This window comes from Hemicordylus capensis, chromosome 16 (genome assembly GCF_027244095.1).
Source record: "Hemicordylus capensis ecotype Gifberg chromosome 16, rHemCap1.1.pri, whole genome shotgun sequence".
In the NCBI taxonomy this organism is placed as follows: Eukaryota; Metazoa; Chordata; class Lepidosauria; order Squamata; family Cordylidae; genus Hemicordylus; species Hemicordylus capensis.
Window position 1 is genome coordinate 17,335,967 of NC_069672.1, and position 12,007 is coordinate 17,347,973.

The 12,007-nt window shown below is 60.5% G+C and overlaps 1 protein-coding gene across 3 annotated transcripts; it reads right to left on the reverse strand.

The window, feature by feature from the left end:
- Window positions 1–1,219: 1,219 nt before the first annotated feature.
- Window positions 1,220–11,852, reverse strand: LOC128338683 (chloride channel protein ClC-Kb-like). Of its 3 annotated transcripts, XM_053281441.1 has the most exons (19): window positions 11,343–11,852; window positions 10,324–10,452; window positions 9,768–9,896; window positions 9,403–9,542; window positions 9,090–9,167; window positions 8,688–8,766; window positions 8,105–8,230; window positions 7,553–7,637; window positions 7,345–7,446; window positions 6,454–6,538; window positions 6,186–6,362; window positions 5,610–5,679; window positions 5,311–5,421; window positions 4,787–5,000; window positions 4,351–4,484; window positions 3,264–3,364; window positions 2,999–3,082; window positions 2,579–2,665; window positions 1,220–1,440 (listed from the first exon to the last, which is right to left on the reverse strand). In XM_053281441.1, the coding sequence occupies exons 1-19, from the start codon at window positions 11,521–11,523 to the stop codon at window positions 1,393–1,395; spliced, it is 2,160 nt and encodes a 719-aa protein (XP_053137416.1). In that variant the 5' UTR covers window positions 11,524–11,852; the 3' UTR covers window positions 1,220–1,392. The 3 variants fall into 3 exon arrangements, with proteins under 3 accessions (XP_053137416.1, XP_053137419.1, XP_053137418.1); XM_053281444.1 differs by lacking the exon at window positions 10,324–10,452; XM_053281443.1 differs by lacking the exon at window positions 2,579–2,665.
- Window positions 11,853–12,007: the final 155 nt, after the last annotated feature.

A 12,007-nucleotide genomic window follows, 5' to 3' on the forward strand; every position in this document is an offset into this window, starting at 1 on the left:
CCGGGCCCACTCTTCTGGCCCGCGGGCAAACTATCAGAGAGTCCTCTGTTTGGGAGTCCACGACCGACGTGGCCTCTGCCACGAGGGAGAGCCGCCAGGGGCTGTGTGGGTTCAAGCTTGAGGCTCTCTTGGATGGCCCCTGTTCTTGCTGCTCGTGGTCCCCAGAAATAACCGCGGGGCTGCTCTTTACAAGCCCACGGGGCGGGGGAAACCCCACAGGTTGTTTTTCATCCCCCTCCAGCGGCGTTAGGGGGCTTGTAAAATATGTAGCCTGTTTGCGCTTGATATATATTGGACCATAAATAAAACCTATTCAAAATTTTATTACACTGGCTGGGCTTTTTTTTTTTTTTGGTCGTGTTTTTACGCTCCTGCTTTGCTTCTGATGTGTGATGTAACCCAGCGCAAGGAATGCGCTTGCCAGCTGCAGCGTGAGAGCCAGGTGGGGAGGCCGGCCCGGGCAGCACTCCTGCCCCACCCCCTGGGGGAGGGCAGTGGGGATGGAGCCCCCAGCGCCCCCCCCGCGTGTGCCTGGCATGCAGCAGTGACCCCTTGACTGGGTGGAGCCCCCTCCACTGTGTCCCTGCAAGCAGGGCAAGCCCCCTTTCCCTGCCTCCGATGCCATTCGTGGCCGCTCGAGGTGTGGCTTGCCCCTGGAAGTGGACGAGAGCCAGGCGGCCTGCTGGGCTGCCCCCTCTGGAGGCTGTTGGGCCGGAGGAGGTCTGGTGTGGAGCCGGCGGGAGGTCGGAGTTCCCTCCTGCTGGAACGTGGGGTCACTCCACGGAAGCTGTTCTAAGCGGCAGACTTGGGGAAGTTTCCATGAGGCCCACCGTTCCTCTCTCCCTCTTGTTCGACAGCCAGCCTGAAGAAGAGTTCTGTGACACCTGCAAGCTTGCTCACCGCTTGGTGGCACTTGAATGGGTCGTGCTTTTGGATTCCCCCCCTGGGCTCAGAGACCCCGACTCCCTCCGCTGCGCGCAGGCTTGGGAGGCTCGTCAAGCAGGGCTTGGTGGAGGAAGCGTTACCCCTGGTGGCATGGCCAGGTATGTGCCCGTCTGGGATGCCAGCTGCACATGCGCCCCACACAGGGTGGGGCGAGGGACGTTCTTTCTGGGTGCAGAGCTGGGGGGCCGAGGCCCTCCGCTCCTGGCCCGGCTCCCCTTGACCCCCGTACTCCCCGCCACGTGGCTGACGCGCCTGTTCTCCAGGAGCGAGAGGATTGGAACGTAGGTTTTTAATTTGCACACAAAGCCAGACTCCAAGGTCCAAAGCCCAAGCAGCAGGCGGTTGCTCCAGTGAGGTCCTCTGCAGACAGCTGAGTGGGTGGCTGTGCCAGCATCTCCCCCTCCCCAGGAGCTGGGAGGGAGGGAGGGAGGGGGTCGTCCCTCTTGCTTACTTGGTGGTCTTGGGGTTTGCCAGGTCTTCGATGGCTTTCCTGATCTGAAGAGAAAGGGAGAAGCGGGGAGGCTGGATGAATGAACACGGAGAGCAGGGCTCTGCTCTAAGCGGTTGGGTTAACAGTCACAGCCAGGATTCCCCCCCTCCCCACTTCCATCTGTGCGCAGAATGAGTTTTGTTCGGGGGGGCAGTATCAAGGCAGTGTGCCTTCAGCATGTGCCCGAACACTTCCTGATCCAACCTGCGCAAGATCTAAAATCAACTGGGTGGACATCAAAGAACTTGTGTGCGCGCACATGTGTGCATGCCTTAGAGGGACAGACAGTCTGTGAGAATGATGAGGGAGGAGAGCCGGTCTTCTGGTAGCAACTTAGCAAGCGTGAGTTGCCCCCTTTGCCAAGCAGGGCCCGCCCTGGCTTGCATTTGAAGGGGGAGACTACGTGTGTGTGGACACTGTTGCAAGCGATTCCGCCGCCCCCCCCTCGCCCCAAGGGGATAGGGCCACTTGGGGAAGAGAGTCTGCATGCAGAAGGTCCCAGATTCCCTCCCTGGCAGCAGCATCTCCAGGAGAGGGCGGAGAGAAAGAGACTCCTGCCTGCAACCCGGGAGAGGCCGCTGCCAGTCTGGGTAGACCACACAGAGCTAGACAGACCAAGGGCCGGACTCAGTAGAAGGCAGCTTCCTAGGCTCCTAAGATGGATCTGTCCTCGCCAGCGTTTGTAAGTACTTCTGTTTTAGACAACACTTTACAAAGGCCTTTCTTGATTACACGGATGCCTTTCTGGTCAAGCAAATGCTTGTCAACCAGTCAGCAGCGGGGAAGGGGTGGGTGTCCCTTCTGTTCAGCAGAGGGAGAGCCACGGTCGCGCTCCACCCCAGCATGGCACCTTCCCCGTGGCTGGTGCTGGCCCTGGGCCTTGTCTTGACTGCACGCTTCTCGGGGAGAGGGAACCGCTTTCTCGCGCTGCATTCCTTTTTGACCACGGCAAGGCAAGGGCTCCCCCCACTTCCTCGATCATTAAGGAGAGAGCAGCTGCAACTCTGCCTGCCTCCCAGTCCCCATTGCCACCTTGTGGCCCAAACAGATGCATGAGGCCGGTTTCCGAGGGGCCCGGAGGAGAAAGAGGCCTCCAGCCTGTTTCCTTCCCAGCTCAGTGTGTGGTGGGCCAGTTTTGGTTACCTCGTTCCTGGAGACGACCCCAACCATCTTTCCCAGCTGGGTGACAAAGGTGCGTTGCAGGTTTAACAGCTCAAAAAGGTTGTGCGCCTGTTGGGAGAGCAGGGCGGGGACGGCAGCTGAAACAGGCTCCCGGGAGTGGCCTCGGTCTGCCTGGCCCCCGGCCTCAGCACGAGCGAGCCCTCCCGCTCCCTTGGGGGCCGCGGGGGCCCCGTCTCTTCAGGGCTGCCGTCCACCTTGCTGTGCTCTGTTTGTGTGCCAAGCGCAGCCCCAAGAGGGCCAAGACACGCACCACACACCTCCACCCGTGTGGTTAGTCATTCTCTCTCTCTCTCTCTCTCTCTCTCTCTCTCTCTCTCTCTCTCTCTCTCTCTCTCTCTCTCCTCTCATATATATGCCTTGCAGCCTTCGCCCTCCTTCTACCTGGTGCAGAGACGTCCAAGGGGAGAGCTGCAGCGTCACCGGACTGATGACGCAACCGTAGCCCAGGCTCCGGCAGGATGGAGACTGCAAGAGAAAAACAGCTCCTTGTAGGGCGAGTGTTGCTGTCCAGAGCCGCGGCCATTGCGGAGGAGGAGGGTGGCGTGGGCGGGAGGGGGGTTCTCCCGCTAAGTGGCCGTGGGGTGGCGTCTCCCTGGAAAGAGGCTCCGGTTTCCGCTGCAGGGACTTCTCAGGGTGCGTGACCCACCTCTTCCCCGCGCTCCTTGTGGGGCAGGCTGGCATCGTCATGGGTCTGGAGAAATTTGATCAGCTCTGATCTCTGGACCATTCCCACCAGCATCAAAGTCTCTGCGGAGAAAGAGATGGAGGTGAGTTGCTTGGATCATAAGAACGCCCATCTAGTCCAGCCTCCTGTTTCCCCCAGAGACCCACCAGATGCCTCTGAGAAGCCCCCAGGCAAGAGGTCTGCGCATGCCCCCTCTCCTGCAGCTGGGACGGAGAGCCACCCTGCCTCTGAGGCTGGAGGTGGCCCACAGCCACTAGTCTAGTAGCCATGGAGAGGCCTGTCCTCCATGATTTATCTAAGCCCCTTTTAAAGCCAGCCCCATGGCTCCCTCTCCTGGCCAGTCACTGACAGCTCAGACCCCATCTGTGTATATGTGAAGCTGGGTATTTTTGCCCCACAATCTGCATCACTTTATACTTGCAGAAAGGGGCGTTTCACATGGGAGTTTAAACCGCAGTGTGGATGTCCGGTTTGAGTGTTTTAAAAATGCATATGTCTTCTGTTTGCTTTTGCTTTTATGATTCCTGTTAGCCTTGTTCAAACCTTATGCTCGATGCATGCGCAAGCTGCGCACAGATCTGTATATGTGGAGAGTGCTCCCCGGGTTGTGTTCCGTGCCTGTAAGGCAGCACACTCCCCTCCCCACCCCACCCCCCGCGTGTGGGGCGGTCTGGACTCAGGCTCACTCCTGCAGCCAGTCAGACACAAACATGTGCGTGTGTGCAGACTCCTGTACGCTGTCCAGTTCCTCAGTAGCCTGCGTGTGCACAACACTCTCGCCCCGAATCCCTGCCCGGGGCTAGAGTGTTGCTCAGCACACCAGGAGTGAGGGAAACCGGAAGTGGGTGGGGGGACATCGCCTCACTCTTGCCTGCCTGGCTGTGCAGGTGTCCACACACACTTGCAGGGCGAGAAGCTAAACCAAGACTTCAGGGCAGGCCCACCGGGGAGCCCCTGGCCTTTGGGGAGGAGACAGAGGGGGAAATTGGGTGCCCAGGACTAGGTGGAGGGGATCGTGCCCCCCTGTGCCCCCCCCCAGCTGCAGTACCAGCGCTGTCCACCACCGGAAACTCCGCGTCGTCTGTTGAGGTGACCACTCTGAGTATCTCTGGGAAGGTGGCGTCTTTGGGCAAGGCCGTGAATTCTCTGTTCATGAACTCCTGTGTGGTGACCTTGTAGGAGCTGGAGGAGGGAGAGCAGGCCTCAGCTGCAGCCGAGGTCCCCGAAAAAGGGATGAGGGGTCCACTTTCTGCCCTCTCCTTCCCTGACAGTCTTCCAGCATCTGCTTGGAGCCTCTAAATATGTATGGCAAGAGAGGCTCCGAGCATGTGCGGAGTGCGCTTGCCCTGCGTATTAGTCCATAGTCCGCTCCACAGAGCTGGGATTAAAGGGCACAGCTCCCACCCTCCTGGCAATTCCAAACCTCCCACAGTCCAGGGCACGGCGAGGAGGATTCCACCTCCACCCCGCGAGGTCTGGCTCACCCGATGTGCCTGCTCCGAATGCGAGGCAGGTAAGGGAGCTTCTTGACGATGATGGTGCCGTCGTAGAAGGAGGGCTGGAACTTCTGCGCAATGGCGTTGGCGATGAGCACGGCCAGGGTGACGGGCAGGATGTGGGCGATCTGGCCCGTCATCTCAAACACCAGCAAGGCCGTGGAGAGGGTGTGGGTGACCGAGCCCGAGAAGGCGGCTGCCCCTGTGGGGGAGACCCAAAGGTCAACTGGCTGCCTCGGGGTGGGGGGGTGGGCCCGCGGCTGCCGGAGGACAGGGTCGCACGGCAAGCGGGTATCCGTCCCCTGCCAGCGCAACTGCCCTGGCTTCTCCCAGGGGACAGGTTGGCTAGTGCCACGAGGAAGCCTCGGTTGGCCGTTCCTCGCCCTCTCTCGGCACCACCATCCCTCCAGGATGAAGGAGCAGCAGCCCCTGAGCCAGTCGGTGGGGCAGAAGGGGCCCTTTGCCAAGGCTCCGGCCTCCTTGCTCGCCATCCCAGCGCATTCCAGGTTCACCTGCCAGGGCGTATCCTCCGGGAGTGATGGGGCTGGTCCCCCCCTCCGATGTCAGGCCCCGGCGGGAGAGAAAGGCGGCCCCCTCTCCGACCAGCCGCCCGATGGCAGCCCCTGTATGGGAGAGAACAGCCAAGCTGGTTGCTCTTGAGGAGGTGCCATTGATCCTCCCTGTGTGTGCTGAACTGGTTTCAGACTGGATTAACCACAGTCCGTCTCCATCTTCCTCTCTGTCAGCAAAACAGTTGACACCGAAAGTGAGACACTTCTAGAAAGAGGGATGGTTTGGGGGGGCTACCCACCGTAAACGAAGACGGGCATGAAGTATCCAGCAGGCATGGGCATAGTCGTGGCCAGGATCAGCATCCAGAACTGCAAGATGAAAGAGGGACATAACTTGAGGTCACAGACTGCTCATCAGCGTTCCAACTTCTGTGAGCAAAGAGTCAGTCATGGAAGGCTGATGACTAGCCCAGCTGCACCCATGAAGGACGGGGGGTGTTTTTTTGTTCTTCTTGGGGCAGGAACGCGACTTGAGGCAGGGGTAGGGACGAAAGAAGCCTTCTGCTGCAGCAGAGGAGGCACGGAAGCCAGCGATCCGAAGGGCCAAGGGAAGAGGCCAGGCGGAGGCAGCCTCGTGCAGGACCCAGAAACCAGGAGGGCTTGTGGGGCGATGGTCAGGAGCCCTGGGGAAGAGCCGGGCTTCAGACTAGCCAGCAGAGCCTCCCCAGAAACTCCTCCGCACCCTTCTACACACCTCTGGGGAGCGAGGGGTCCCCCGTCCCAGAGAAGAGCCAGCCCTGGCCCCATCGCTGTTGCCTGCGTCAGACCCCACAGACACCCCCCCCCACACACACACACACGTGGAGGTGGGCTACCTTCATCACCAGGAAGACCACCAGGCTGCCGAAGATGGTGATGTGGGGGTCCCACCACTCCAGCCAGAGGTTGTTGGGGTCCACTTGAAGAGGCCGCGCCACCAGCGATGCATTCTGGGCAAGGACGCCCCAGGTGCGGTTGTCGAGGAGAGAGTTGAGGAGCTCCTTCATGCTCAGCTGAGGAGAGGAGGAAGGCCGGCTGAGCGGGGGGAGACCTTGCTCCGGACGGATGGACGGACGCAGCAGGAGGAGGACTGCCAGCCCTTACCTTGGAGGCCATGAATTGTCCCAGGCTCTGTGGGAAGGTGACGGAGGCCAGCAGCAGGGCGACCAGAGCCGAGTAGAGGGGCTTTCTGGAAAGCAGAGCAAAGAGGCGTCAGGGCCTGAGGACATGGCGGGGCCAGGCCTGGGAGGCAGGGGGTGTCTGGGGCAGCGCTTCAGGCTTGCAGGGCTCCGGCTGGAGCCCCTTTCCCTTGTGGCAAGGGAAGGAGCGCGGGCCTTTCTTCTCCGAGCCTCTGTTTGCTGGCCGAGAAGTCTGCAAGCTTTAGGGGTGACACAGAAGTTCTTCTATCAGGCAGGAAGCAACAAAGACTTCTGTGCCGCTTGAATGGTTGAGTACAGTTCTGCATAACACTTGGGGAAACTTAAGGCCGTGTGTGTGTGTGTGGTGTCCGCAATGCTGGCAAACATTGGTTGTCCCCCACCCAAAGGAAAAAGCATCTCTGCTGTGCAAACTGTGCTTGTTCCGATATCGTCTGTTTTTATTTTTGTTAGCCTGGCTTGGGCCCTCTCCGTGGCTTTCCACCCCGCCTAGTCAGAACTCAGCCAGATTTGCAGCGTGTCACAGATCTGTGGAGGAGGAGGCGGTGGCGGCGGCAGGCATGAGATCACTCCATGAAGAAGGGTGGGAAGGAAGGTGGTGCCTGCTGCTCGTTACTTTGCATGGCGCATTTAATTATCTTTAGCTCGCTGGCCCTCGTAGCGCCCCTGCGAGGCAGGCTTCTAGGATTTCTGCTTTACCCAGCAGGGCAGAGAGGCTGAAAGCCACTTGGCCAGCTGGCTCCTGTGGGGCGTGCCAGGGCCCTGATGGCCGGCCCAGACCAGCGGGTTTCTTCTGCCCTCCGGCACAGGGCCCATTGCTTGCCACCCAGGTGCTTACTCCGAAGCGAGCAGCTTGGCCGTGAACGGGTTCCTCCGGACGTATCCCAGGAACCAGCGCTGGCAGAAGAGGTAGGCGCAGCTCACGCCGCCGCAGACGCCACTGCAGAGGGGAGGAGACGCCGAGGCGGGAGGGTGACGCTCCCCACTGGCACCCCACGCCCCCACCCACCCACCCCGGTGCAGGCAGCCTCCTCTGCCCTGCTTACCCCAGGAACATGAAGAGGAAGGTCTCTGGCAGGTCGAAGGGGAAGTCCATCTCGAAGCTGGTTTTGAAGAGGGCCATGATGGTTTCTAGGGAGGGGGGCGGAGTGCAGAGAGGAGCTGCCAGGGCAGCGGACGTGGCCTCCCCTCCTCTCCCGCCCCCCTTCGCCCGGCTCTTCCTCTGGCCTTCCATCCCAACCAGGCATCCACGCGTCCAGGCTGTGGCCTTCGGGATGCCAGGATGCCAGACCCGCTTCGGGACTCTGCACTGCAGCAGCTGCTTAAGCCTTTGAGGCTCCAGGTCAGCCCTGCCCCGCGGGATCACCCACCGGCTGCCCCCGCAGCAGGAAGGCTGGGCGGCTTCCCGGCCTCCTCTCCCCGCGGGGGTGCCCTTTGTTCCCTGGCGTGGCCTCCCTGACCTTGGGCCACCAGCTTGGCCAGGCGCCTTCCTGGCTGCCCAGCGCCTGACGCCGTGGAGCCGGTTGGGGAAGGCGCCTCCCCCAGACTGCAGGGGGCCTCTGCCACCCACAGCCCCTCGCCCGGCCCGGCCGGCTTGCCTTGTTCGCTGTTGAAGACGGCCAGGAGGCGGAACATGAAGGCTCCGCAGGTGGCCGAGAAGAAGCCCCTCCAGTAGTCCCGGACCGCGAAGTGGGAGGACGTGACCTCGATGCTGAAGAGGACCCCTGCGGGAGGCAGGCCAGGCCCTGTGTGACTGGCGGCGGGGGAGTTGCTCACGAGGAGGCCACGAAGGCCACCGCCAGCAGCAGCAGCAGCAGGCAAGCCACCTGCCGGCCTCCCGCTCGGGGCACCAGCCGCCTCCTCTCTCTCTCTCTCTCTCTCTCTCAGAGCCGTGCGCTTGCCCAGAAGTCTTCTGCACGCTCCTCACCAGGCTGGCCAGCAAGCCTTCAAAGCGCCTGGAGCGCTCTGGTGGGAGGGCCGTGGGGCTTGTTTCTGGACCCGCCTTGGCCCACGTGCCCACGTGCTCTTGTGGACCCAGCCCGAGCCCCTTGCCCCGGGCCACGGCTGGGGGGGATGGGGCGCATCGCGTGGCCTTCCCTGACCCTGGCTCCCCCCGGCTGGGTGTGTCCCTTTGCACCTCTGGCGCCCTGGGGTGGCGTCCCATGTGCCCCACACACTCACCGCTGATGGGGGCCCCGAAGACGGTCGCCACACCCACAGCTGCTCCTGCCACCAGCATCTCGTTCTGCTTGCTTTTATCCTGCAAGGGGGGGGGAGCCCACGGGGCGTGGGGCGTGGCTGAGAAACCCCACCAAGGGGGGCTGGACGGGCGTCCCCTGGCACTGGCAGGCTGGCTGCCGGGGAGGGCCTCCTCTCCCGCTGCGTGGCCAGCAGTCGGCCCTGGGGACCTGCCTGCCTGCCTGCCTCCCTCCCTCCCCCCACCCATCGAGGGGCCAGACTCCCCTTGGTGTTCTCCGCGCCCTGGGGGACCTGGAGGAGCCTTTCCCCTCTGCTCCAAAGCAACGGCAGCTGCTCCCCACGAAGAAGGGGCCGGGAGGTTGCTCCGTGGCCTGGGCCTCTTACCTCGTAGTCCCCGGAGACGCTGGTCCGAACTCTTCCCAGGTAGGCAGCGATCATACTGGAGAGGTGGACGAAAGGCCCCTGGGAGGTGGGGAGAGGGGGCGCTGAGCACCGGGTGCAGCTGTGGCACTCAGCTCTCTTGGAAGGGAAAGCACTCGGGATGTGGCAGCAGCTGCGGAAAAGGCCAGGGCCACGCGAAGGCCTTGGAGGGGAGGAGCTGGGCACCCGGCGGCCTGCACTGCAGGGCCATGATGCAAGTCGGGGCCCCAAGAGGCGGCTCCTCCTTGGGTGGCCTCCAGCCCAGCCGGGCACTTACGACTTTCCCGAGGAAGATGGTGCTCCCACAGGCCAGGGTGCAGGTGAGCCCCACGACTTTGGCTCCAAAGTTCTGGATGGCCAGATACTCCTCCAGGAGGACCCCGGTCAGGATGGTCTTGAGCTCGGGGATGCCGGAACCTGGCAGAGGCACGCGGGACAAGGAGGGGTGAGGGGGGCCCCTCGTCCTTGAGAGAGCTTCCCTTGGACCTTGGCAGGCCCGCTGAACTGCAGCCTTCATGGCCACAGTGGCCTCCTCCACCCCAGTCTGGGCCACTTCTGGATGACCCAGAAGCCCCGAGCAAGAGTGCCCCAGTCCCCTCTGCTGCCCCCACCTTCCCCAGCCCCTGCTGCCCCCAGACTCGCCTCCAGAGTGTGGGGTGATGCTCTGTGCAAAGCCGGTGGAGAAGGCCGACAAAGCAATGGGGTACATCGTCCAGGAGAGATATTTCAGCACCAGGTAATCCCCGATCTCTTGGTAGAGCCACATGTGGGCTGGAATAGTAGAACAGAAAACAGGGCGCAGTGGAAATCTGTTTCTCTCTTTAACTGCCTGGCTTTTAGTCATCGGTGAATGTTTTCAGTGGTTGGTTTTACTTTTGTGGACTGCCGAGAGCCTTTGGAAGCAGGCGGTATACCAATCAAATAAATATAAATATCACTTTGGGCAAAATATTTGCCCATGATCCGTTGTGGTATTGGGGGACTCCATTTAAAAACACAGCGTCTGTCTCCCTATCCGTGTCCAGGCTCTCTCCTCCCACGTTCCCGACTTCACTTCCTCCTCCTCTGGCAACCCTAACCCAGCAGCTCCCGAATCGAGAACCGGAGCACATGCGGGAAAGCCGAGACCGTGCAGGGCTTGGAGGCGGACGTTGTGACGGCGCCTCGGTGACGAGAACTCTGCTTGTGAAATGGTTACCGTGGGCCACCCTGGAGACAGTGAAGTCCATGGCGAAGCTGACCAGAGCCATGATCACCCCCAGCGCGAAAAGGAAGTACCAGTCGTCCCCGACACGGAAGAGCTGGCGCTTGATGCCCTCCAGGCAGCCTGCAGGGGGCGGGAGAGGGCCGGGTGAGTCGGGCCCCCGGAGACCGTCAGGATCCTGCCTTCCTGGGCACAAGTTGGGAGTGGTCTTGGCACTTTGAAATTTCCATTCCTAAAGCTGGATTGCTTTAAAATCACTTAATCTCCTTGGGAAATGCACACGTTTGTGTCCCGAAAACAGACTCCTCTTTGCCTTTTCTTGTGGTGTGGCCAATCAAAGGGCAACAGAAACATCGGCATTCCTCAGCCCCAAGGAGCTCCCTGGCAAATGTGCAACTTCTTCCCCTCCTCAGGGCGGGATCACGAAGTCCACCCGATTCCGAGGGTGTCTCAGATTAGTTTCCAAGCCGTTTAGCACCCAAGGACATGGGCTGGCTCCCCGCTCCCCCAGCAGGCACACACCGTTTGGGGATGGTAGGAAATGTAGATTAGTCCTGGGACGCCTGCCGTGCAGAGCAGAATGTTAAAACTGCCAGACAGACCAGGCTGGGTGGGTGGCAGGAACTGCTCACCCTGTCTGTCAATTCACTAAATCAATTTTTGCATCACGGTTTTGGAATGCAAGCCTGGGAGATTTCCACCCCATCACCATCCAGAAAAACGGAGCAGCAACCTCTAGGTTGCTTTAAAATGCCAAGTTATGTGGTTGTGTGTGTTCATGTGTGTGTGTTGGTGGGGCGGGGTGAAGATGGGGCAGTGAGAATATGCAGATTTTTGAGAGCCACAGAGCTCTTTATCAGCAGAGCTGTTATCCTCCAGTTATACTCCACTCTCCCCAGACACATACTTCCACCTAGAAGGGCTGCCAGCTAGTCCTTTTCTGCAATAGCCCAAGAAATCTCCAGGGTCTTTCTGGAGCAAGAGGGTCCCCACCTCCTGCCAGCGCCTCTTACCTCTCACCCTCCTCCGCGTTTTCGGACAGGGTCGCCAGTTTTTTTCCAGCACCAAAATTGTCCCCTCCTCCTCCTCCTCCTCGTCAAGTCCACCTTTCCCCTTCCAGGCTTTCCCTGGCCTGTCTGTGGCCATTTGCCTTCTGGGCTTGCGGAACCTGTTGCAAGTGAGGGGGGGAACCATCCATTCAAGCCAGGGTCTGTTAATCTGAGAACAGCTTGAGGCAAACGACAGAGGGCTCTGCAGACCTAACCTACAAAGAGGGTGTTAAGAAGGGGGCAGCCCCCTGCCACACACCACCCTGCGTCCCTATGCTAAAGTTTGGGGCTTTAATTCAACAAGCCATGCTCTGTTGGAACTCATCTCCCCAATCTGTAAAGCAAGAAGGAAAGGGTAACTCTGAGCATCTTCAAAGTGCCTCCCCCCAGGAATTAGGACTCAGAACTGCCATGTAGACCTAAATAGGCATGAATCCTAATCAGACCCTTCTTCTTGTTAATTTATACAGTGCTGGATATAGACACTGAATAAAAGACATCCAAAGTTACTGGAGCGCTGCTTCTGGGCTTGCAGTCCGAAGGAACCCAACGCCTGTGTCGGAGGAGTCTCTCCTCTCCTGCACTACGATAGGAGGCTGCGGCAGTTTAGGTAGCAAAACACAAATCAG

Excerpts from the sequence above, each read along its gene's own strand:
- LOC128338683 (XM_053281441.1), bottom strand. The coding sequence starts at position 11,523 with ATGGTTCCCCCCCTCACTTGCAACAGGTTCCGCAAGCCCAGAAGGCAA. Across the intron at positions 10,453-11,342 it reads AACGCGGAGGAGGGTGAGAG|GCTGCCTGGAGGGCATCAAG; the intron begins GTAAGAGGCGCT and ends CGCCCCCTGCAG. Across the intron at positions 5,001-5,310 it reads CGGAGGATACGCCCTGGCAG|GGGCAGCCGCCTTCTCGGGC; the intron begins GTGAACCTGGAA and ends TCTCCCCCACAG.